General features: G+C 37.1%; 1 protein-coding gene across 1 annotated transcript; it reads right to left on the bottom strand.

Moving 5' to 3' along the window:
• Positions 1-14,728: 14,728 nt before the first annotated feature.
• Positions 14,729-23,831, bottom strand: ADAD1 (adenosine deaminase domain containing 1). Its single transcript, XM_030450882.1, has 11 exons — positions 23,651-23,831; positions 22,648-22,824; positions 22,076-22,243; positions 21,472-21,540; positions 20,827-20,952; positions 19,739-19,862; positions 19,367-19,537; positions 17,586-17,812; positions 16,058-16,295; positions 15,406-15,538; positions 14,729-14,842 (listed from the first exon to the last, which is right to left on the bottom strand). Exons 1-11 carry the CDS (start codon positions 23,829-23,831, stop codon positions 14,729-14,731), a joined length of 1,728 nt encoding a protein of 575 aa, XP_030306742.1.
• Between the last annotated feature and the right edge of the window lie 178 nt (positions 23,832-24,009).

The raw sequence follows: 24,009 nt of genomic DNA, 5'->3' as shown, positions 1-24,009 counted from the left end.
CCCCAAAGCTGTACACGCAAATGAGGCAAGTCACCAATGCAAAGCACTTCTTGGTTTCTGTGAGATCAGGATTAAGACTGGATTATTCAGAAGTAGGCACTAAGTTCCTGCAAAATGTAATGGTAAAATTTCACTCTCACTTGCTCGTGAGAAAGATCAAAGCAGAAGTTGGCAACTTCCCCAGGTAATGGGGGAGGCAGTGTCATAGCTACAATGACAACATGGGAGTCTCTAAACCACATCCCTACTCGAGATTATGCTTCATAGCACCAGATAATCCTACAAAAACCTATCAGGACTGGATGGAAAGGAATAAATGAATATACAGTCATCTAGGAGAACAGGAAGAATTAAGACTATATACCCAATTAACCAGCTGGAAAAGAAAAACCCCAGATTACCACAAGCAAGGATACACCATGCACCATAGGGGGAAACCCCTACATTCTACATGTGAATCACATTTGTTAACAATGAAATTATAACTCAAACCACAAAAGGAATTCTACATTCACCCTAACTTTTTTTATTAAAAAGGAATGGGGTAAAAATTCCTATTGCTTCTCACACTGTGACAGAAATCTCTCTCAGTCACAGAGACTTTGTACATTAAGTTTGAGATACTAATATATCAGTTTTAGTATGGGAATATAACCTGGCACTCAGATTAATAAGTATTTGAAACCACACAACATCTTAGGCAGTTTTCTTGGTGCTTAATTTTGCCTTTGCCTACTAGGGAAGAAATTTCCATCCATTAAACCCCTTTACCGACTCAGAATTCCAGAACTCAGAACATTTCATCAGAATGGGAAGAAAATACCACAAATACACATAATTCTAAAAGGTTCCATTTGCAGGTGCCCATACTAACAGTGGGTAAGTATTGCACTCCATAACCAATACCATTATTATGACAGCAGCAGAATAACCATGAACATTAAGTCTCACTAAAACAGCAGGAAACAAAATCCAAGATTTATTTCATGTCAAAATAAAAAACACATTAGACACATTATACTAAAACATAATTCCATTTTGGTTTTTTTTTTAATTGAACATCCTCCAGAATAGATGTTTCACAGAAGAAAAGTTTCATTTCCTTCTGGAGATAAAGAATTTTCCCCGGGCCACTCAAAGGCTGTTCAAAGCCTCCCATTTTGCACGGAAGCTTATTACAAGAAAAGGTTTCTGCCAAGTATGGATAAAGCATGCAAAAATAATGACAATAGTACATGTTCATTTCTCTTTCTCTGTCCTCTGAGACAAATAAAATGAGAAGTCCCTTTATTACTACTGTTATACTGCACTGTAGCAATTTCTTGCAGTCAACATCTAAGGTGTAACTATCCCTATACCAAATCCTTAGGTGTCCAAAATATTTAAATTGTATTTATATTTGCAATATTAAGGGACTATATGCTATATGATTAAAGTCCTTTGCTTTTCCACTTCCAAAAGAGGAAGGTGCATTTATGCTACCTGTTTTCAGACAATTTTTGTGTGTCCCTGTTCCATTCTTTCTCACCCTGGTTTCTCTTCCGTGCAGTTACAGAAGTAATATAAATGTCAGGTCTGTTCCCATGACAGCTTGCCCCACAGATAAAAGCATGATTAGTTAATTGCAGCCTAGTAAGCTGCAGTTATTTTTATACTTGTTTCAGTGAGTGGTATTCTCTGTGGTTAAAAAGGGAACTTTTCACTGATCACATTCACTGCTCCCTAGTTTATCTCATGGAGGGCAGCTTTTCACAGGTCCTGTATTATTGGTATGCTAACACTAAAGCAAACCCAACAGATACTATTCTTAAACTCTTTACAACTGGATAGGCACAAAATGACATGCATAAGGGCCTCCCTCTCTAATAATTTATATCAAAACCTTTATATTATTAAAACTTCTAAACTTGGATCTGAACAGAGATGGTGGAGGGACAAAATGCTTACTCACAAACGGTTTTGGAATATATGACTGAAGTCACTATGATGCATTTGTCACCAACAAATCACTGTCAATCTTTCCTTCAGAAAGATATGGAAAGTAAAAAGTACAGTAATTTAAGTAACGGTGGGAAGACCAATACCCAGGCAACTTTCTCCATCACTTTTGCTTCCACTGCCAAATTTGTCAATAAGAAAGTCCAGAGACCAACTGAGACCTCAGCACTAAAATTTCAACCTTGCTTCCCACAACACTGACTCTACTGACCTTTGCATCTATCTACTCAAGTGTGGAATTGCCCAAAAGCAGCCTACATCTTGAGCAGAACTTCTATGCAACTAAAATTTGTACTATATATTCTATCAAGATTGCAAGAATAGAGCAAGAGAAAATAAATAACCAGATTACTGCGGTCCTTTCAGAAACCTCTAAATACAAAGTTTCAATTTCCTGCACTTCTATTACTGATGAGCAAAAGTAAATGGTAATATATGAATATAATAAGATAAAAGATGAAGTGATTTTCTGGTATTTGGATAGTGTAGCCCACTTTCTTCAGATTACAATCCACTGCTTCAGAAAAAAAAGCAGTTTCACTTGTGGAAATCAGCAATATTCCTTCTGCTAACTATGCTGTTCAGCTTTTTCTTTCTGGAAACTGTTTCCAGAGCTGCAAAAATGTAAAAATTTATCTTTCCCAAACTCCAGAAGAAGATGTGCAAGACAATACCTGAACACAAATTTTCTAAGAATTATTACCACCCATCATTATTTAGGAGCATGTTCACTGTAATACACCAGTAGTTTATCTCCTTCTATGTTTATGCAGTTAACACAATGGATTTGGATTTCACTTGTCGTGCCTGGGCAGTATTATAGCATAAATAACAAAATAATAATGCATTCAAACAGAAAATGTGGTCTAAATTTGAAGTTTTTCACCTCTCTCTCAACATCTGCCAGGTAAAAAGTCTCCACTGGTTTGGATTTATCACTCCCATTCTCCAAACTGGCTTGTCACCACAGAAGCTTACTCCCACCATTCCGACACAAATCTGGGAAAAACTTTCTTCTACCAAGGTCGACCTATTTTTCAGGGCATTTACTGATGCTCTTTAGGCACTAAGTGGAAGAATTACACTAAAGTTTCTGATTTCTCTCTTTAGATTGAGAGATGGGCGTGAGCTGCTATGGGTGCTGCACTCACCACCCAGATCACAATGCTAGCTAGAATGCACAGCATCTCCTCAACAACCCACAACTGCATTTCCTTTCTCAGAAAAACAGTGTACAGGAGGGAAGGTGACGCACATATGGGTCTTGCACTGGTATGGGCTGGGGCAGACATGCAGATCCAGAGGCATGTGCTCTTCTAAAATCACTACAGTGCTTTAATTATGAAATATAATGTTACCACATTACAATGTATAATTTTTTTATTTTCTGTTGAGGCAACTATTTCATCGTAGTTTTTTCATACAGTCCCTACTCTACACAGAATTTGGTGCACAACATATCCTAGATACAGCTATCCTGTGTAGATTAGTCCATCTCTTGGGCTTCATACACATGAAGACACCTCCTAACATCCTTCAGGTCAGCCCCAAATCTCTCCATTTTGTTTACATAAAGCTATTACAAAACAGTCCACAGAGTTAACAGCTCATGGAGCTACTTCTTTTCAGTCTGCTCTAGGCATGAGACATGCCAAGCTGATTTCCAGTCTCACAAATGCATGCTCCATTGCTCTTCTCTACTCTGTTATTACTCAGCTAGCAGTGGCAGACTCCTCACTAGTTTCTAACTAGTCAAAGATTTCCTCAATTAAGGGAACAAGGTGAACTTCATCACTGAGTAGTTGCAAAGTGGAAAACTGGCAACACACACAAAAATCAAAGGAAAACACACTCATTCCATAGCAGAAAAGAGAACAGAATGACCACAATACAACTGTGGAAATTACCTGTGTGAATCAATCAACGTCTCTAATGACCCATTAGTAAATGCCCTCATCTCTCAACAACTGCCCAGCTACATCTGTTCTAAAACCTAGCACACCAAGGCTATCGTTCAGGCTGTGTCAAGCCCAGCATGTGACCTTATGCAATTCAGCTTCTCTTGTACAGTGTGTCACAAACAAAGATGCTCTGCTTCATCTATGTCAGCAATGGTGTAATTTTCAACATGAGTGAAAGGGAAAGAACCAGGAACACTCCTTAGTTCTGAAACTGCCACTGACACCCACAGAGGATTTTCCTAGCAAAAGGGTTTTTTTCTTCAGTTTTATGCTCCAACTTATGTTGTACCAGGTCACTAGTATGGAACTCTGCCCTTGTAATCATGATTGAATTTCTATTCGTATTAATTATTTCTTAAGTGTATCCCCTAAAATGCCCACTCTTAAGACTAAAGTAAACTGCAGCTTTTAATTGCTTGTTTCTGTATTTTTTTTCAAGTTGATACAGTAATTAATCTACTATGAGAAGACTAAGGCACTACCATATATTTCAAATGTTGTCTCAGAGAAAAAAATGCATATACTTGCAAGACAGAATTCACATACCATCTATGCTAAGTAAAAAAGAAAATACAGCCTCCTCATTTGATCCAGCATCCTTGTTTCTCTGATCATTAAGGGTTGGTGAAAATACAATCTTCTTAACAAAGGGTCCTGCTACAACAACAGTGGCAAATAATCCATTCCAACCCTCTTTCAAAAAGGTCTCCTTCTTCCTTTTACCTCTAAACTGGGGAAAAAACTGAGATGATAGCACTTTTTTAGTTGTTACTTCATTACAAAAATTCCTTAAATGAGATATTAAGAAACTAGTTCACTGTCACACTTCCTTACAAAGAATGACAGATTACTTAGATAATAAATGAAAGCTACCCTACCCTCTCTGAAAGGCACTTGCCACATTTTTTTCTGAAGAAAACACACAACTAATTCTAAAAAGTTCATCTAACGTTCTGGTGTTAGGATAACTTCAAACAACATCTTTCAGTAACTGCAACAAACACAGCATAAACATTAAGAAATGTAATCTGCCTCGAAGTACACTGTAAATAGCTAGCACAGGTGCTATAGCAAGCATCATTTACCACTGAACTCAAGGGAGTCCTGCAGCACCAACTAAAGAAGATTTGTGAAATATCGTTGAGTAAAGAGAATCACATGTTTTTCATGTATATCTACACAGTCTTCATTCTATAAGGATGCTGCTTTTAGGTTCTTGTTCATATTCAAAGCTGACTGAAAGAAGAAAGCACACCACCCTAGGCAAAGGCAACAAGAACCATCAAAATTTCGATGTTCTGTGCAACAAACAAGTAGGGCAGGAAAGATAGTCTAGAAAATAGAATTCTTGTGGACAAAGTTCCATATTATTTTTGGTGTCACAGCACAGTAAATAGGAAGACTCACTGCCTCTTCCAGTAGAAGGACTGAAAGGTAATACCATCAAATGAACTTAGCAGGAACCAGCATCAAAACAAGCAAAGCCACAACCAGGTAGATTTGTGGAACTTGCTAACCACCCATGCTGAGGATGCTAAGACTCTGCATGGATCAAGGCTGGGCCTGAACATACATTGTGCATTAGTCAGTATCAGGAATCATTTCTGGAAGAGTAATTCTTCTGAACTGAGAACAGCTGGCATTTGGAAAAGTAACCAGGAGTACCATTATGCCCTAAGATTCTGACTGCAGCCACCTTTGGAGAAAGAACTGAATCAACTGAATCATCTCTTTCTTCAGCTGATGAGGCACAGCTCCAGAATTTAAGGAAAATAAACTGTTATTCTCCTCCCAATAGTACAGTCTCAATAGACTATCTCAAAACAAATTCTTTACATCCTCCATAGTACTCCACTGAATTCCATAGGGTCTCTACCACCAGAAGGGTTGGCTAAAACGGACAGAATATGAGGAACAAAGTCTCTGATCAAGCACTTCTTCTGCATTAATGCTTGTAACACTCAAGGAGGAGCAGGATTTACAGAAGTACAGGGACATAGTGCTGGTTGTGGGTATGACAGTAGGCAAAATAAGTATGTCTGGGGAAGCCCCTGCCCCTCCCTAGTAAATCCCACACAACCCATTTGAAGCAAGTGGGAAAAGTCAGCAAAACGGAAATGGAATCAAGAAATTGAATTTAAGAGAATAAGTTATGTTGGCATAGAAATGCCTGTGTACAATTTTAAGCCTTCAATACTGCCAGCCAGCACTGAGGTTGGATCTCAATAGCTTTTGTCCCTATCTAGTCATGAATCTAAGCCACCTGGTTAGCATCTGCATTCTGACAGCACTAAGTAAGGTAAAACAATAGTCGTGGTTTGTTAACATCCTGCAGTGTTATAATCTAACACTGGCCTTTTGACCTTGTCAAAAGAGGAACTTCAACTTTTTTTTTTTATCATACATTTCTTAAATTCAGAGACTGAAAATAACTTGGCAACATTTAGTTTGGCAGTGTATGTACCAGCCTCTTTTCCACTACAAAACATTAACACTGAAAACCAGGAATCTTTTACCTTCAAGCTTTCTCTTTAACAGCAAAAACAAAGACAAGAAACATACAAAAAAATATCCAACTGCACTAGTTTTCCCAAATAGACAACTGCAGGACTGGAACCTCTGTTAAAGCCTGTCTGTAAAACCTGAGCAACAGATTTGCTGCAGAACCAGGCTCAAGTTCATACTTCCACCAGACTCCAAGCTCACCACTAACCATGCAAAGAAACAACCTGGGCAAGGCCACTCAGTCTGCAGCTCAGGCAAGTTCCTCTGAAAAAACACTCAGGACCTACAACCATCTACTGCAGTACTAGAACCTTAAACTGCTGGTAAGCCTTTAGAAGGAATCCATTACATTCTTTCTCCATCAGTAGAATGTTAAAGACTGGATGTATTTGGGTAGGACATGGAAGTCTTATGTCACTTAATGGCATTTCCATGGCCATTTAGGTGGTGGTGGTTGGAATGACAGCACATCTCTTGATTTATAAATCTGAGAATATTTTGCTAAGCTAATCTGTCCCAACCTATGCATGATGACAGCAGCCACTGGAACTGTTTAAAAGTTGCACTTCAAGAACCACTATTACAGCTTTTCCCAGCTCAAGAAAAGCTGACGAGCCAGTGCTCAGCATTTAACTCCTGTTTGAAATTGGTTACTACCAACAATACATACAAGAGACAAAAGCTTCAGTGCAAGAAAATGTTTCAAACTGCACAAATACTACATTCTGCAAGCTACAATAACTACTAGGACTTCTGTGTAACCATACACATTAAACATTCATACTTCTTTGAAAAAACAGGAAATGGAGACCAAATTCTACGGGAGCTGGAATCACACAGCTTATTAACACCAGTTTCATCATTAGCAGACAGACACTAATAGAAAGTATTATAGAGAACTGTATTTAATGCAAACAAAAGCATATTCTAACCAGCTTTGAACAGATCCTCTTCCTCTCAGAATACACGATGAGAACATGTAAAGTAGGTTTCAATGTGCAGTTTTATATGCAATGCTGGGTGAAGTAGTTACCCAGCTCAATCTTGCTCATCCTCAATGCCACAAAACTTCAAACTGTAGTCCTGTGCAAACCCAGAATTTATTCCACGAAGCTTAAGCAGCAAAATTCACTAAACAAAAGAACCGTATTTCACATAACGTTAGAAATTTCTGGGCAGCAGGGGGAGTATTTGGCTCAGAACTACACTCAAAATGAAGAAAACAATTATAGAGCTGTGTAGCAAGGATACCAGCCAACAGAGACCTGATCCAAAAAAGAAAAACAATTCAGCAGTATTATGCAAGACTTCAGTATCAAATGACTACTTGCTCTCAACTTCAGTACTGTGAATATCTACCACAAAATGCAATGGGTTACATATCAGTAAGAAAATCTGTAAGTACTTTTAAAAGCAGTGCATTTTCATCACAAGCTGGAGAAAAGCAAAAGGTGCACACATGGAGAAGAGCAGCATTACAATAAGCAGGGAGAGAAAAAAATGGCTTAAAAATTACCAAAAATAAAAATCCTGCTGGAGGTTTTTTTTTCATAAACATTTTACATTTGATGGCATGAAGACTGACTTATGCACCTAAGCTTACACTGTATTTGCAAAAGATGACAGGTAAAACCACCTTCAGACAGGAAGCCAACTTTCTTCCTGTTGTTTAATCAACAATTACTAAAATAAGAATGCTGCTTCTTCACTTAAAAAATGCCACAGGATTTCTTGAAGGATAAATATATGGAGAAAAATAAACAAAACGGGCAAATTATGCATCTTTAGAAAAACACTTTGTGTGGCAGTAGTATATTCTATGGGGGAGTTGGACAGCGCATGAGGGAAAAAGTGGTTTATGCAGAAAGCACAAAGAAAGACAGCCAAAAGTGAGTGTGGGCTTCTCTTACACCAGTGAATCTAGGTAAAATCCCTCTTGCTTTATAAAAATTCCAAAGTGTCATCAGGGGAGGAAAACCAAAACTAATGACTCTTGCCATACAGGTAGAACATATGAAAAAATGTGTAATAAAACCTTTTTTACATGACGCCCCCATCTTTTTCCCCCCAGAGAGAAGAGTATAAATACACTGAACACCTTAGTAATAGCTTATCAGCTCTCATCATATATCACAATTCAAATACTAGCACACACATAATCAGAAGACATGATGTGCAAAGTACTGATCTTCAGCTGTATTTCAGCAGTAATGCTTGTGACTGCAGCTTATGGAGCACCTCTATCAACAGAAAAAGTGCAGCTTCTTAGAGCTTTAATAAGAGATTTAAAACTCCTGGAAAAAAGCAAGAATGTAAGTGGTTGGTTTTCTTTTATCACAAAATCCTTTCCTACTTATTTTCTTCTACGTTTTTTCAGAAAAATTAACTTTCCCCCCCCTTCTCTACAGAAGATTCATCTTGACCTTTACACACCAAATGACAACCAGGTGAGTTTAAATTTTCTGTTTTCAGAAGTATTTTCAATGTATGGCTACTTTTAAATGATACATTTGAGTTATAGCAAAGTAATCTGCTTATTAGAGCAAACTACAGGGCAGATATAAAAGACAAATCTGAACAGCCTGTATTCATTTTAGGGAGTGCAGTTTCTTAAAGACACTTGCACTTTTCATTTGCATTCTCAAACAAACAGGCTGATGTATGGTATTACCTCATTGTTCTCTGCAATATGTAACAAAAAATGAATCCTCCTATTATTCATCCTGCTCCACGCACGGTTGAATTGACAGGAAAAGTGCTTTATGAATAAACATCATTAACACTATTAACACTAACAGAAAAATAATTTTGAGAATGAAAGTAGACTTAGAAATCGATTAAATCAAGCAGTATCTGAAATTGCCCATATTTTACCCAAACTAGATGCAGAGCCACTGGCAGGTTCTGTTTAAGACCTTACAAGACTTCAATATCCCTCCATTGATGAAATTCACCTATGTTTTACCTAATTCTTTTCAGCAACAAAACTTTACCAAGCCATTCTGGATGTATTCTATATTCATGTTTTACAGCACTCAGTTGATATCTGAGACTTGGTTCCAAAAGAATACAATCACCACCACCACTTGTTCCTAGGAATTTGCACATCAGACCACAGACAGTATTATAGGTACAGCTTCACCCCAGACAATTCATCATTGACTGATCTGGGCTGTTCTTTTTAACCCATTGTGGATGTAGGTAAATGAACAAAGCACCAAGTTTTCAGTATGGGGAAGCAGTTAAAATCTTCATGCAAGTTACCTGTTAACTACTTTGAACCTGAAATTAAGTTTTTAATCCAGAAGAATTCTCACCTAAAAGAAATTTTGTTTCAGTAAAGATTTAAAGCCAGATTCTGCAACCACTTCCTTATCTGAGTCACTTTTCTCACATGCTGGTGACATCAGGACTCAATTATCTCAGAGCTCCAGTGCTTAAATTCAAATGTATGAGGCTGATGACCAACACTGTCACCAAGTGTCTGAAGTAGCTTGTTAAGAGTGATGTGAAAAGCTACTTATGTTCAAAAGTTGGGCAAGATGCAGGCATTGGACAGAGCAACCAAACCTCAGTAACTGGAAATAGCTCTAATAAGGCCACTGTAAAAATTACAGAGGCTTTGACTATCAACCCTTTGGTAAGATGTGATATCCAGCCAGGAGTAAGGCTCAAAGGCTCAGCCTTATGAGCACAAACTACAGCTTTGTTTTCCCAATAGATATTTCAACACTTGAAAGTTTCTTGTTAAGACTGCTCATTTCTTAAAAGCTACAATAATCTACCACAGAACTAAGGCCTCATGTAACACTGTAAAATGCAACCTTAAGGGTAACAAATTACCTGTATACTATAGAAAACCAACAGCTCAAATCTGATTATGAAGATAAAAACAATGGGCAATTGAGATTTTTAAAAACTGAATCAACAGTACTCAGGAAACTTATATTTATAAGCTTATAAATGTAATGATTTTACTGTTTTAGGACTGCAGCTGGCAAACTCTACAATGCTACCTGGCAGAAATAAGCACTTTGGAGAATGAAATTGAAGATGAGGATGTTTATAATCTTCAAAATATAAAGAAGAATCTCCAGAGTCTTATGGTAGGCAAGCTCTCCACTCCACTTAAAAAAAAAAAAAAAAAAAAAAAAAGGGTTAGTGAAAACCATACCAGAATTAGTGTATAAGCTTTTTTATGCTTCAAGGGCTGTGTTACCACCTCTTCAGAATACAGGAATTTACAGGAAAATACAATTACTTTAAAGTATATGACAACATCTATTCACATGATAATGCAATACAATCAAACAGATTTGAGGTCTACTAGTTACACAAGTAAACATTTTTTAAAATATCAAATATATTTTATTTACTGAATCAGGCAAGGCATCTTTCGGTGACATAAACTTGGTTTTAGGAGAGTAACAATTATTTACACAAGCGATGGCTTTCAAAACAGTGCCATAATTTTATGATTGTAAAGGATCCAGCACTGAACATAGTACATCTTGATGTACTACATGAAGAAATTCCATGTCTAGGAGATCCTTTTATTATTTTAGAAATCATCAGGCTAGAAATTAGGCTTTGCCTCTGCTGCAGTATTTATCATAGAGAGTGAATGTGTTTAGCTTGTAGCATTTTTACACTGACATAAATCCTATAAGCAGCAGCTTCACCACATCATGCCTTAATACTTACAAACTGAAAAAAACCCACAACAATCTCCTGAAATTTTAAGGGTTCTTTTTTCTTAATAGAAAAATTTAACAAACAAAAAGTTGATGTATTATTGCAAAAACTAGCTGGCAAGAGAGTTACCACCAATCAAGAAAACTATTTGTATTGCAGGACCTAATTCCACCTGGTACTGGATGCAAGATCTGTGAAGCTAACAACAAGGAAAAGTTTCCTGCATTTCACCAAGAGCTGAGCAACTTTCTGAGATCCATGCTAAAATAATCAGATAATCATTTTTTAAGTTTTATTGCTACATGTATTTAAATATTTAATTATGACTAAATTATATATTTTGTCCAGTTGCTGTCCATTTTGGGACCACTATATGTTCTCAGACAGGGTGACAAGACTGCTCTAAGATCACATTTGATCCTTTCTGTAAGCCCTAAGGGCTCAAAATATAATTTGGAAAACTAACTGGCTCTCACTTTATCAATAATCTTAGCGAGACACCTATTTATTAAAAGAACAATTAAAAGTTACTTGTAGATCTTATTTAATAAATTACAGTAACATCAAAAATCACGTCTAGAGTATTCTTTGTTCAATGATAGTCTTTTTCACTACTGCCTTTCTCCTCTTCATTTTTACAAAGGCAACCAAAAGATGTATCTACTGGCATCTTTGCATACAGATAGCAGACAAGGCCTGTGCATGCCACTATAATTGATAAAAGTAAGCCTACTACAACAGTTATCAGCCCATTTTCAGTCTTTGATGTATTTTGCTGGTGGGTGTAGTAAGGAGTATTTAAAAACAGATTTAACAAGAGAAAAAACAGGAGTTTTCTTCAATGCTGCAAAAAGAACATAAGCATTTCTGATAGCTTTCTGCCAGAAGTGTGAAAATACTTACAGTGCTGGTATTTGTTGCTCTACTTACCTTCTCTTCCCACAGTGAAGGAGTGCTCTGTCCCCACCCACAAGGACTCAGACAAACAAAACAATGTCAGTATCACAGCCACAAATAGATCAGCTCCACCCTCTTCTCAAATCAGATGCCTTCTAAAGGACAGTCTGTGCTAACAGTAATACCTAAATACACTCCAACAGAATTTTTATCAATAGATTTCTTGTGTATTTTCTCATTTACTATCTACATTGTCCATCTCTGTAGAATAATGCTTCTCTTTAAATAGTTTCCTTATTACTACATAAATTATTAAAAGCAGCATGCAAAAAGAATGAAACAAATCTCCTTTAAACCAAGTAAGACAATATTTTAAGATACAGGAAGTACTGAACAGCTATGAGAAAGTCAAAAGAAGACTAATCCACAACTAGGTATGAATACAAGTATTTATAACTACCAGTACTAACTGCAGATGGACTGTAGCATGCAGAATCCTTCAAGACCACCCACACCTAAATGGCCACAACAATAAAAACCAAGTAAGGCTGAGAATGCCTAGCAGTAACACATCCAAAATCCCCCTCCAACACTTGCTGCACTTACCATCAGGTCCATGTCTGAAAGACTTTGCTGGAAGCTGCTCTCAGATGCTGATTTGCACTCTAGTGAGACAGCTGCATGCTTACAGTCATGGAAAGCAGAACATTTGGCTAAACTGGCACTAGTTCTGGGGACTGCCACATGCCTTTAGAGCAGTAACCATGCTTTGCTGTAGATTTTCAAAATATTTTCTGCTTGGTTTCCTCTCCATGTAGCACCTTCAACGAGTGTTTTGAGACAGCTTTTCAGGTAAGTACCTGTTTGATCATAAAGACTGATGGTACATACACCTACTTAAGGCAGGAGAAATTTGTTTGTCTTGCACATGGTTGTAGTCATGGGAACATTCAGATTCTAATTAACATTTTAAATTGGCATTTCAGTTTCAGCCATACATAACTGTACTTTTCCTAAAAAGTATGCAAGATGTCTGCAAATCATTTTGCACAGTTGATAAGAATTATTTAACTTGAATTAACAAAATACGTCAAGACGCTCATGCCATTCTACAGAAAATCTAAGGCAAAAGGTACAAATTAAGCTTCAGATTAACTACACAAAATACCTTGGTGATGACACCTCAGCGAATCTCTGGGTCCATATAGAAATACAGTCCAGACATACAAAATATTAACACATTGTCAAGGAAATTTATTGAAGTTTTAATGGTCTTGAAAAAGGCAGCACTGATCTCTGTCTTGAATATGATGGTCACTCTCAGGCATTCTTATAAAGGAACCATTACATGGAGCAAGTATTATGTGAGCAAGCACCACAAAGAAAAAAACAAACAAACAAACAAACCACAGCACCAAAAAACAAAGAACATGACACCAGTCCCCCTATCTAAAAAAGAGTCAAAAAAATAAGAGGAGGATGCAAAAAAAAGTCAAGGGCTGAGTAGCAGCAAGTCAGTGAGTTTCAACAACTTGAAAATCAACCTATAATTGTCTCAGGTAAAAACTCAACATGCAAAAGAAAAACAGATTAATGAAAAAAATACTGGAAGGAATCTTTTGTTTTAGAAACCTCTTGCAATACAAAACATGACTACAGCACTGAACTGTTGCTGAACAGCTGACTAAATGTAACAGCTACTGAACTTAACTAAAAATTTCCCACTCTTGTATGATACACAAAAATCAAGTAACATAGTGCAAGGAAGCACACCATCTGGCTCAAGTTCACTAATATTTTGCAACACGACACAAAACCCAAGCATCACATTTAACATCCTTCTAAAGGTTATGATAATGTTACCAGATACTTACCTTAACTTGAAAGGAATCAACTTCCCTCTCAATAGGCAACATTTTCTGAATTATGATGTATGCAGACAATTCTGCAAGCAATCATCAGTACAGTGGTAAAGTAAGCTGTGAGTGGAAGAGTCCAACTGATCCACAAGCATTAGCATCAGGTGTTTTTTGGGGTAGCCCACAACTGCCGAAGGAATCTTCCTCCTGGTGACTCCTGACTACATCCTTCTATTTTGTTACTTGCAGCTTTGCCATCTTTAAAATGCTTTAAATTCACTATTAGAAACAGTAACTCTCACCAGCTGAATAACAGCTTGGTAAATTGGAAGTTTCACATGCTGAAGTATACAGACAATTTTAACTCCTTTACCACAAACAAACTAAACTACAAGCCACTTGGCAGACCTATCCTAAAACAAAGTCAAAGACATTTATGAAAAAGGCAGGGGAAAAGAAAAAATCAACACAAAACAATTATGAAACTAACATAAAAAAAAAATGTTAGTAACTCAGTGAGGTGTGGGGAGAGAGTGGAGATGTGGGAGCAGAAATGAAATGGCATTCAGGGAGAAAAAAAACCCAAATCTGCAAAGTGGTAACATATTCCCACACACGAGAAAATGTCAACTTCTGGAAAAGACTAAACAGTTACAACGGTCTAATAACTGCATTTAAATTGTCAAGAAGCAGCTCTGGAATGGCTTTCTTACAAATATAAACCCTATAGTTACTAAAGATTTTACTAATGAGAATTATACTTTACTGAAAGAAATCATCCAAACTTGACTTCACACACGATCTGCCTTACAGTCAGTCATTGAACTGCTCAATATGTGGAGACTTCACAATCCAGGCGCCATAACTATGTTGCTCTAAGTAGCTCTGCAGCAAGCTTTTAGCTTCTTGGTATAGTTCAGATTGAATCTAAAAATAAATGAAAGAAATAGATCTTTCAAGATGGCAAAAAAGATGGTTGCAGAGATCTGTGTTCTTTACCACCAGCATATAATATGCACAACCACAAACCTTGCAGAAAAACATACCTACAAATCTTAATAGTTCCCTCAGTTGCTGACAGTCTGAATGTGTTGCAGACTCTAAAAACACACTCATTTTGTATGTTTGGGCATTTATTAGGATGGGAGAATAGCTCTGTTAAACATTTTTTTCAGTATCTATTCAGTTCCAATAATATGATTGCATTAAAAAAATTTAGTATCATTCAAGGCAAATCTAAACAGGTTTCAATTAGAAAGCCATTCTGTTTTATAGTAGCTTTTGAATAATTTTTAAAATGTTCTGACAAAAGGAAAAAGAAGAAAAACATTTTTTAAAAGTTTAAGATCATAGGCAATGAAGGAAATACAGTTCTTCAGGTGAAGTCTCCAGCAAACCGGAATGTCACTCCTGGATATCAAACCAACTTTATGAGTATCCATGAAGAGATTCCCTAGTAAAACTTCACACACAGCACCTTACCACCTTACCTTTGCTTCATGGTATGTTGCAAACTGAATCAAATCACCACATTCTGCTGCCTTAGCAAGCAGCCTGAAACGACTGAACATCGCTGCCTTGCAGAGGCGACTGGCCATGTACATGCCACTTCTGAATGGTGAACTGCAGTCAAAAGAAAAAAAAGAATAGTAAAACTTGGTAGCAAACACACTGCAAGTATGTTGCTTTGATCATTACAGAACCTTTTTTCCCCTCTCGTGCTTTATGAATATCATCATATGATTCTACTTCCACATTCAATGAGCAAAGCTAACGCAAATCAGCAGCTGTGAGAACTTAAACAAGCCAACCAAAACCAGTTTTCAAGTGGGAATTCATCTGAATTAGGATGCCAAATAGTTTTTTGTTCTGTGAAAACTAAAACATTCACTAAGACCATGGAATAAAGATAAATCACAAACTAGTTATTTTCATGGATGGGTATCTCACTGTAAAGTTACAGGACCTATAAAACTACAGGTGATAGATAACCAGTGCCTTCACGCAACCAGGACAGAATGTCCTTCACTTGGGTAGCACTGTGGCCTCCATGCATAGCTTAAAAAAATGAATACTCCAATGAACCTACACATAACAGTAAGACTAACCATTATTTTCAATACAATGAAGACAAATTCTAACCTTTCAGTGGTTTTTCCATTTAACCCATCCACAACCTCCAGTGATGCATCCGACAGTGACCAGTTCAAACTCAGAGAGCCCTGTTTTAAGTCTACATGAACTGGATGTGCAGCATTCACCAAGTATGTATGAGATCTGTTGACCACATAAGGCATGGGAAGCTTTGATGTAAGTGCGTCATCAACACGCTGCTTTATAGCTACATCTAGTCCTCTTATATCCCTGCAATTTCCATTTCCTATTAAACAAAAATATCAGTCACATATAAGAACATTAAATTAAAAGAAAAACAAACCCTAAACTAAGAATTCAGATCCTTCTACTGCTCTAAATCATATTAGTTTTTCTGCACAAAATTTATGTTTAGAAAAAACAGTTCCAATATTCACTTCACAGAACAATAAAACATCTCAGTTTCTTCTTCAAAAGCATTATTGTTCTCACTAGATGTCTCCTTTTTGGAACAACCATTCTTTATCAGCTCTTCACATCCCTTGCAGAATACACCATTAAAATAGAAACTGCAACACTAACTTTGTTGTAGATTAGAAAATACTGTAAGGAAGTTGTCTCTTGTTACTCTATATCCAGGAGTATTTGATTGCGTACTGAATAAACAGTTTGGTTTGTAGCATCTCAAGGAACAGTCGTAGAATGTCAAATAGAAGGGCAATAAATTACAGATTCCTCTTTTTACTTGGAATATCACGTACAAGTTATCAGAAGTTTTTCTATCGCTTTTAAGTAGAAGTGCCCAAACTTCCTCAGAAGGAACTTACAAGATCTTTTGGAGCATTTCAAAAACTTTGTTCTGCATTAGAAAAGGAAGAACTGCTACATCTTCCCGTGTCTGAGGAACTCACACCTGTGTATTAAATCTGTAATACATATAGAGAGGAAGAAACCCCTGAAAACCTACAGGATAATATCCATTACTGTAATTCTGCCACATAAATAAAAGCTATTGAAATGAGTTCTGTTAACAGTATGATCTTCCCAGCTGTGACAAAATCCTGAGAATTCACTGTCACCCTCGTAGTCTTTCTCAACAAAACATCTACTTGTGCTAACCAATACAAATGGGGGTGTGGTCATACAATATCCTAGAGTGAAAATGAGCACTCTCAGTTAAATAGCTGCAGTTTTTCCACCGCTGCTTGTTTCTAGAACTAAGTGACTAGCCCTGTCACCTGAAGTCACCATATTTGACTGAAAGTTGCCACAGATTTTGTCACTCTTGGTATTTTCTCAGTATGTACAATTCAATTGTTTTACAAAACAATGCTTAATTTATTTTGTTATGCAGGGTAACAGGTAACAGGGACAAAAGAGTGAGCATAACTGAGTCTTACACCCAGGTATTTCACAGATGTATGAAAAAAATATCCATAGTTAATACCTTTTCAGAAAAATACTGTACTATTTTAAAGAACCATCATGTTCGTGTTTAGTTCATGCTTTGTGAAATATAATCAAACTGGAACGTGAAAACAGATATAAACAACACTGAAATTTGTTTTAAGCTTACCTACAAGAATACTGTTGATATACACTGGTTCAATGAAATGACTCAGCAATGCTCCCTGTACACCAACCACTTCCCATTTTGTTATTTTGTCACTAGCTGACATACTGCTAGCTGTAACACTTTCAGGAGAACAACAAGCAGTTAGGTAAATCTTGCCTTCTACAGCAACATGGAGGCTCAGGTTTTCATTGGCTTCGTAAGCAGATATAGATTGTGGACTGAGATGTCTAAAGACAAAAGATTGAATTTCAGTAAGAAAGGAGTCTAATCACAGATTATTGTAAAGTATCTGAGCCTTACATTATGTTCAGTATTCGTAAATTATAGGAACACCATGATTAGCTGCTCAAGTGACTGGACTACCAAAACCACTATTTAACTAAGACATAGTAACTCAACCATACTAAAAAGGGTTAGCATATGCTGTAAACAAGCTATCACTTTATGTCTACGTGCACTATGACAGAAATTGCTTGCAGGCTGTTCATCAGCTGCTGAAATCTCCTAATCTTTAAAACATAATTTACTGCAATTCCTCAAGTATTTTAAACAAGCAATTAAGAAGTCAAAACAGTGATTATTCTGAAGTAGAACAGTTTCCTCCTTTACTAAAGAAGAGTAAGCAGTTAAAGCCTGAAGTTTCAAGCCAACTCTCCCATATTTTATTATAATTCAATGTTATGACAAAAGATGCCTCTGCTTTACCATGTTACTATAAAGCAACTACTTAATTTTGGCTTAAATAACATACTTAATTACATCAAGTAAGCCTGTTATTAACTGGGCACATTTTGTGACTCAGGAACTCTGTAAGCAAATCTGCTGTACTAAAAGAAAATACTTCCTAGAATTTGAGAACACACATCAGAATGGACAAAAAGGAAGAGAAAAAGTGGTAAATCTGTGATCCATCAACAATTACAGGTATCTTACAAACTGCATTCAGTCTCACCAACGACTGCCATGTGAGCAGGCTGTTACACTGGGAGGCAATCTAAAAGCTTCTGCAATTCTAAAAGGAGGGGCTCCCCCCAGTCAGTACTACTGCAATTAAACGGCTGTGACTTCCACTTCACAACTCTGCCTTCCAAATACCTTAAATACAGCATGAAAGCAGCTTGCTGTCTTGTATATATGAAGTTATGGCTGTACGACATTCAGGGACATTACTCTACTGCACCTCTCTAAGGGACACAAAACTACATTTTCATAATAACTTAGTAAGCCAGTGACTGCTGCTGTTAAATGGCAAAACTATTAATAAAAAACACTTCCAGAAATGTAATGAAAGTCTGAAGCGTAAAGATAAGCACAGGAGTATATTTGTCCCAGCAAGTTTCTCTCGTTATCTTTCATCTCCAAAGCAGAGCAGGAGCCTACTTGCTTTAACTCAAGGCTTTGCTTACTCTAGTCCTGTGCTGCAAAGGATGACATGAAGCCACCACATCTACTTGCTCTGTGGTTAAAATAATTATTCGTATTCTAGTAGTACCTTTGGAGGGGAGTTAACAGGTAAGCAGAAATCCATGATACACAAAGGATTTTCATGAAGGTATAGCCCATGTAAACACATTTTGTATCAGAGCTGTACTCCACTTATCACTGCCACCCTGTACATTCATGCTTCCAAAATATGTAAAATATCCAAATATTCAAATATATCCGAATGTTTCTCTTATCTTAGAAACATGCAACAATGCATATTTTCCACACTCAAACATGCTTGCCACTGCAAACCAATTTATCTTCCACAACATGCATGAAATTACCAAGGTACTTACACCTGTGATTTTAACTGCGCCGTTCCTTTTGGAAGCTGATTCATGTAGAGAAAGATAGCTAAATTTTGCTTTAGGGTAAGCAACTTTGAGCCTGGTGCTGTGCAAAATATGGATTTCTCTGTACTTGATGAATTTTCCTTATAGAACAGCATAAGTTGTCTATAAAAGTATCTAAAATAAAGTGGTAAATGAAAGTAAATATGAAAAACAGCACTTTGTTTACAAATATATGGACATCCACCTCACCTCATGATTTGAAAATAACAAAGAATATACCAACTATAAGATGCAAATACACTTTTATTTACAATTATAAAACTAAAATTGAGAACTGGCTGCAAGAAGATTGTAACTATTCATACACAGTCTCACCTCAGCAGAGAACGTCTTGCAATAACAATGGCATGGCTATCATGTACTACTCTTCCAGAAAGTTGAAAATACTGACTGTAATTACATTCTCCTGTTCCTAGAGCTACAACTTCATGCTGTCCACCTGCAAAGAAAACAATTATTTTTAGGTGATTGTTGTAAGTTAACTTCGTGTCTGGTTGCCAGGTGCCCACCAAGCTGCTTTCTCATCCCCTTGTACTCCAAGCAAGTTGAACTTGATGATCCTAAAGGTTTTTTCCAACATTAATGATTCTATGAAAAAGTAAAATTAAAAAGCTTGTAGGTCAAGATAAGGTCAGGGAGATGGCTTGCCACCTACCATCATATGTAAAATAGACATGAGCTGGAGTAGATTAAGTGAATTTATTGGCACTTAAGAATAGAATATTGAGAAAGAAAAACAAAACTAGAAACAGCCTTCTTCTACGTCCTCTCTCCCCCAGGCTCAACTTCACTCCTGACTCTTCCACCTCTACTCCATCAGTTCCTAATGCTTTGTCTCTGCCATTCCTTCCCTGCTCCAGCAGAGGGTCCCTCCCACACGATAAATTCCTTCACCAATCATTCCAGCCTGCATCCTTTCCACTGGCTGTAATTCTCCATGAACTGCTCCAGCATGGGTGGTTTTACACTGAGCACAGTCCACCAAGAACAAAATGATCCTGTGTGGGTGTTCCTTGGGGTTACAGGTCCTGACAGAAAACCTGCTCCAGTGTGAGCTCCTCTCCATGGACCACAGCTCCTGCCGGAACCCTGCAGCTATGTGGGTTCTCCACAGGCTGCAGCTTCCTACAGTGTACAGCCACCTGCTCTGGTTTATACTGATCTATAAAGCTCATTAAAGCAGCACAAGGAAATGCTTATGTAGATCTTGAGGATTTGCATGACTGAAGCACAATTATGCATGCAAGAGAGTCATCAGAACAGAATATGTCAAAGAAGAACTACATTTATTTTTTATATATATTAAATCTATTTACCAGATGAGCAATGCATTAATCAAGGCCCTGTAGGAACACAAGCTGAGGTCTTCTACTCCCCAACACTCATCATCAAAACCAACTTGCCTTTTTCAATGATGAAGGCAGCCAGTGAACTGCCACAGCCTTGGTACTCAGGATATTTGGAGGTCAGGCAGTTAAATACTTCTGCCAGTGATTCAGAAATTTTTTTATATATGCACTGTCTTCCTTCTAAACAAAACAATAAAAGCCCGTAAGACACATTTGCAGGGGTGGGGGGAAGGGAGAAACATGATCAGCACTTGCTAATTAGTAAGTAGCAACACATGTTAAAAGCCTAATCTCAGCTACTCTAAACTTTCAGCTATTTTGGGTTCTGAAAATTATCAAGATGGGCATGAAAAAATAAAGGACAAGAATACCCAACACTTTATGCTTTTATTATTAATTATATCAGGAACATAGATCAAGTTTGATCACCTATGATCCAGAGTATTTCACAGAAGGACAGAAATACTGTTTCTACTTCTGTCACCAATTCACTACTGAAATTCAAGCAATTTACTGAATTTGTGTCCACGTCTAGAACCAATGGTCTATCTTCTACTTTTTCAACACTAATTCTTAGTGCTCTTCAAAAAGATGTTTAAAGTAACAGTAACTTCACAGAGATCAGCAAACATATAAAAAAGTAAGCAAGCATTTCCTGGCTAATTTGAATCAACAAAGAAAAACAAGACGACTCCTTACCAAAACAGAACCTTGAAATCTGAACAGAGTTTGCTGCAACCTGGGGATCAGCAGGAACACTGGGAGGATCTAAGAATTTAACAAAATTTTACACTGGGTTGGACATCTCAACTTTCAAAAGACTAATCTTACACGACTTCTGGCAAATTTCTAATTGTTCAGGAGTTTTCTTTTCTGATTTTTCTGATTCTGAAGTCCTTGTAAGCTAGCAAAAATATTAAGGTAGCAAGCCTTAAAAGAAGATGAACACAGTGCCTTCTTTTCAAAGCAGTAACTCAGCACTGAAGTCTTTTAATCAGAAAATTCAAAACCACTTAGGATCAACTTAATCAACTGTTACTTAGTGAGCAGCAAATCAAATGCAACAGCAACAAATAAATTAGTTCCTTCAGTATTCTCTGTGCTACAAACCGATGTACCTCCTAAAGCACAAAAGATAAAGTTTCAGAACCAATAAAAAGCTCTGCCCAAAGTATTAAAAATAAAACCTGACACAGGCCCATTTCTGGGCAACAGAATTATCTCCTAAAGCTACAAAAATTTTGCATAGCAAACATTTAAGTCAAGCTTTTCAAGTCCTATTTAGGTGTGACTAGAATATTACCTGACTTTTCTGAAGCCTTTGTCCCTCTATGCTCCAGGTGAAATAGCTCATCAAGAGCCAGCTTAGCTGCATTTCTTTTAGATTCCTTCTTGTTTTTTCCCAATCCAGTCTTGAAATAAATGCCATCCACTATAGCAGAAAAGGCAAAATAAGGTCGAATAATATCACCTTTAAAGGAGAAAAAAAGACACAATTAGTAAAATTATTTTAAGGTATTTGTAGAAAAAGCTTTATGTGCTTGTATTTGTTCCAAGGACAAGTACAAGGCAAAAAGACAGTTTTGGAAAAAAACACACTTTTCACCTCTACAAGAATCTTTCCTGCTTTTTACTTCCCAAGAAGTTTCAGTGACATCCATAAATATCTACAACTCATCAGACCAAATTCTGCAGTAGCAATGAGACACAACTATGTAGTCAATAAAAGGGCACCCAAAAAGCAACAGATGTGGTGGGTAATGCAACCAACAGTAAAACAGGTTAATCTGTATCAGTGCTGTCACTACTGATTACGGAAATTCAGATAATCTCAAGGATAAGACACTATTATTTTAGAAAAGAGGAAGTATTTACCTGTCAGAGCAGTTTCTTTCAGTTCAAGTTGCTTATGTTGCATTTGTGCAAACTGATGCAGGGCTAATACTGGGTTTATTTCTCCTCTTTCATATGTTGCAATCAACTTCTCTAGACCTTTGGTTGGAGAAAGTGCTGGAATTGGGGATGCACAGGCTGCTTGCAAAAGAAAAGTATCTGAATTAAAAATACAAGAACTGAACACACCAACCATTTAAATGTTTCAGATGCTTCTTAGAAGAAAAAAACCCAACAAACTCTACAGCAGCAATGCTTTGCACAGAACCAAATGTTATTAGCAATTCGGAAATGGTGAGTACCTCCACCTCTTATTTTTAAAGCAACAAAGCTTTCACTTTGAGTACTAAATCTGTTAGCCTCTGAATATAGGCTAATATTAACATATTAAATGTTAATAAAACATACATATCCTCTCCCCTCCCTTGCAAAGCAGCTATCAAATCCAAGTTGGCTGTTTGCAGATTCAAGACAATGGAGTTTGTGGGTTTTTAACACAGAACTATGAAGCAGTGGGAAAAGTTTTAGGCCAAGAACTAAAATAAACCACTGTATCCAAATCTCATAAATAGGTCCCTTTACCTCAGTATGAGACAGAATTCAAAACACATTCTGGGACACTAGGAATTATAGTTAGAAATTTCTCAGTGATCTCTACAAATATTCACACAGCAGTACATACCCTGTATTTTGTCAACCTCAACAGCACTTTTAAAGTGTATCTTGAAATTTATACTTAGGAAATGCTGCAGTCTATACAGACCAGCCTACAGTAAATCTCTAATAAACTCCAGGTGTGAAAGGACGTAAGGAGAGCAAGAAGTTCAATCTGATGATAAATAAATCATTTAAGAAAATGCAGCAGCAGTAAGAAAAAGCAGCAGAGGGCTGCAACTTTCCAAATGAAAGAAAATCACAGTTACTTTCACTAGCATTAACAGTGTATTTTAATAGCTAATCCTAGTGTATAAAGTCATAAAGATACCTGGATTTTGTGTCGGGTCCAGCACACTGGAACGCTGCAAAGATGGAAGCTTTGGCCTTACAGACTGAGGCAGCTTCTCCAGAGGTTGCTGCCCCAGCCCACGAGCCAGCCAAGTTTTCTTTCGTGGGGGGTCAAATGTGGGTATTTCGGCACTTTGAAACTTACCATTGCTGCTAGCCATCCTTTATCAACCTGAGTAAGTTTAACAGTAAAGCTAGTTAAAGGCATGACAGAAACTCAACCTCTCTTAACAAGAGCACTGCAAACAACTCGCGCTGTTCGTCCACGCACACAGCATAAAACCCATCCACGCCCCCCCCCAAAAAAAACAAAAAACCACCAAAAACCAAAAAACCTTC

Source organism: Calypte anna, chromosome 4B (genome assembly GCF_003957555.1).
Source record: "Calypte anna isolate BGI_N300 chromosome 4B, bCalAnn1_v1.p, whole genome shotgun sequence".
In the NCBI taxonomy this organism is placed as follows: domain Eukaryota; kingdom Metazoa; phylum Chordata; class Aves; order Apodiformes; family Trochilidae; genus Calypte; species Calypte anna.
Note: the sequence above shows the minus strand (reverse complement) of the source record. Positions and strands in the feature narration are given on the sequence as shown.

Excerpts from the sequence above, each read along its gene's own strand:
- ADAD1 (XM_030450882.1), bottom strand. The coding sequence starts at position 23,831 with ATGGCTAGCAGCAATGGTAAGTTTCAAAGTGCCGAAATACCCACATTT. Across the intron at positions 21,541-22,075 it reads AAAGGCTTCAGAAAAGTCAG|ATCCTCCCAGTGTTCCTGCT; the intron begins GTAATATTCTAG and ends TTAAATTCTTAG. Across the intron at positions 15,539-16,057 it reads AATGGAAAAACCACTGAAAG|TTCACCATTCAGAAGTGGCA; the intron begins GTTAGAATTTGT and ends TTTTGACTGCAG.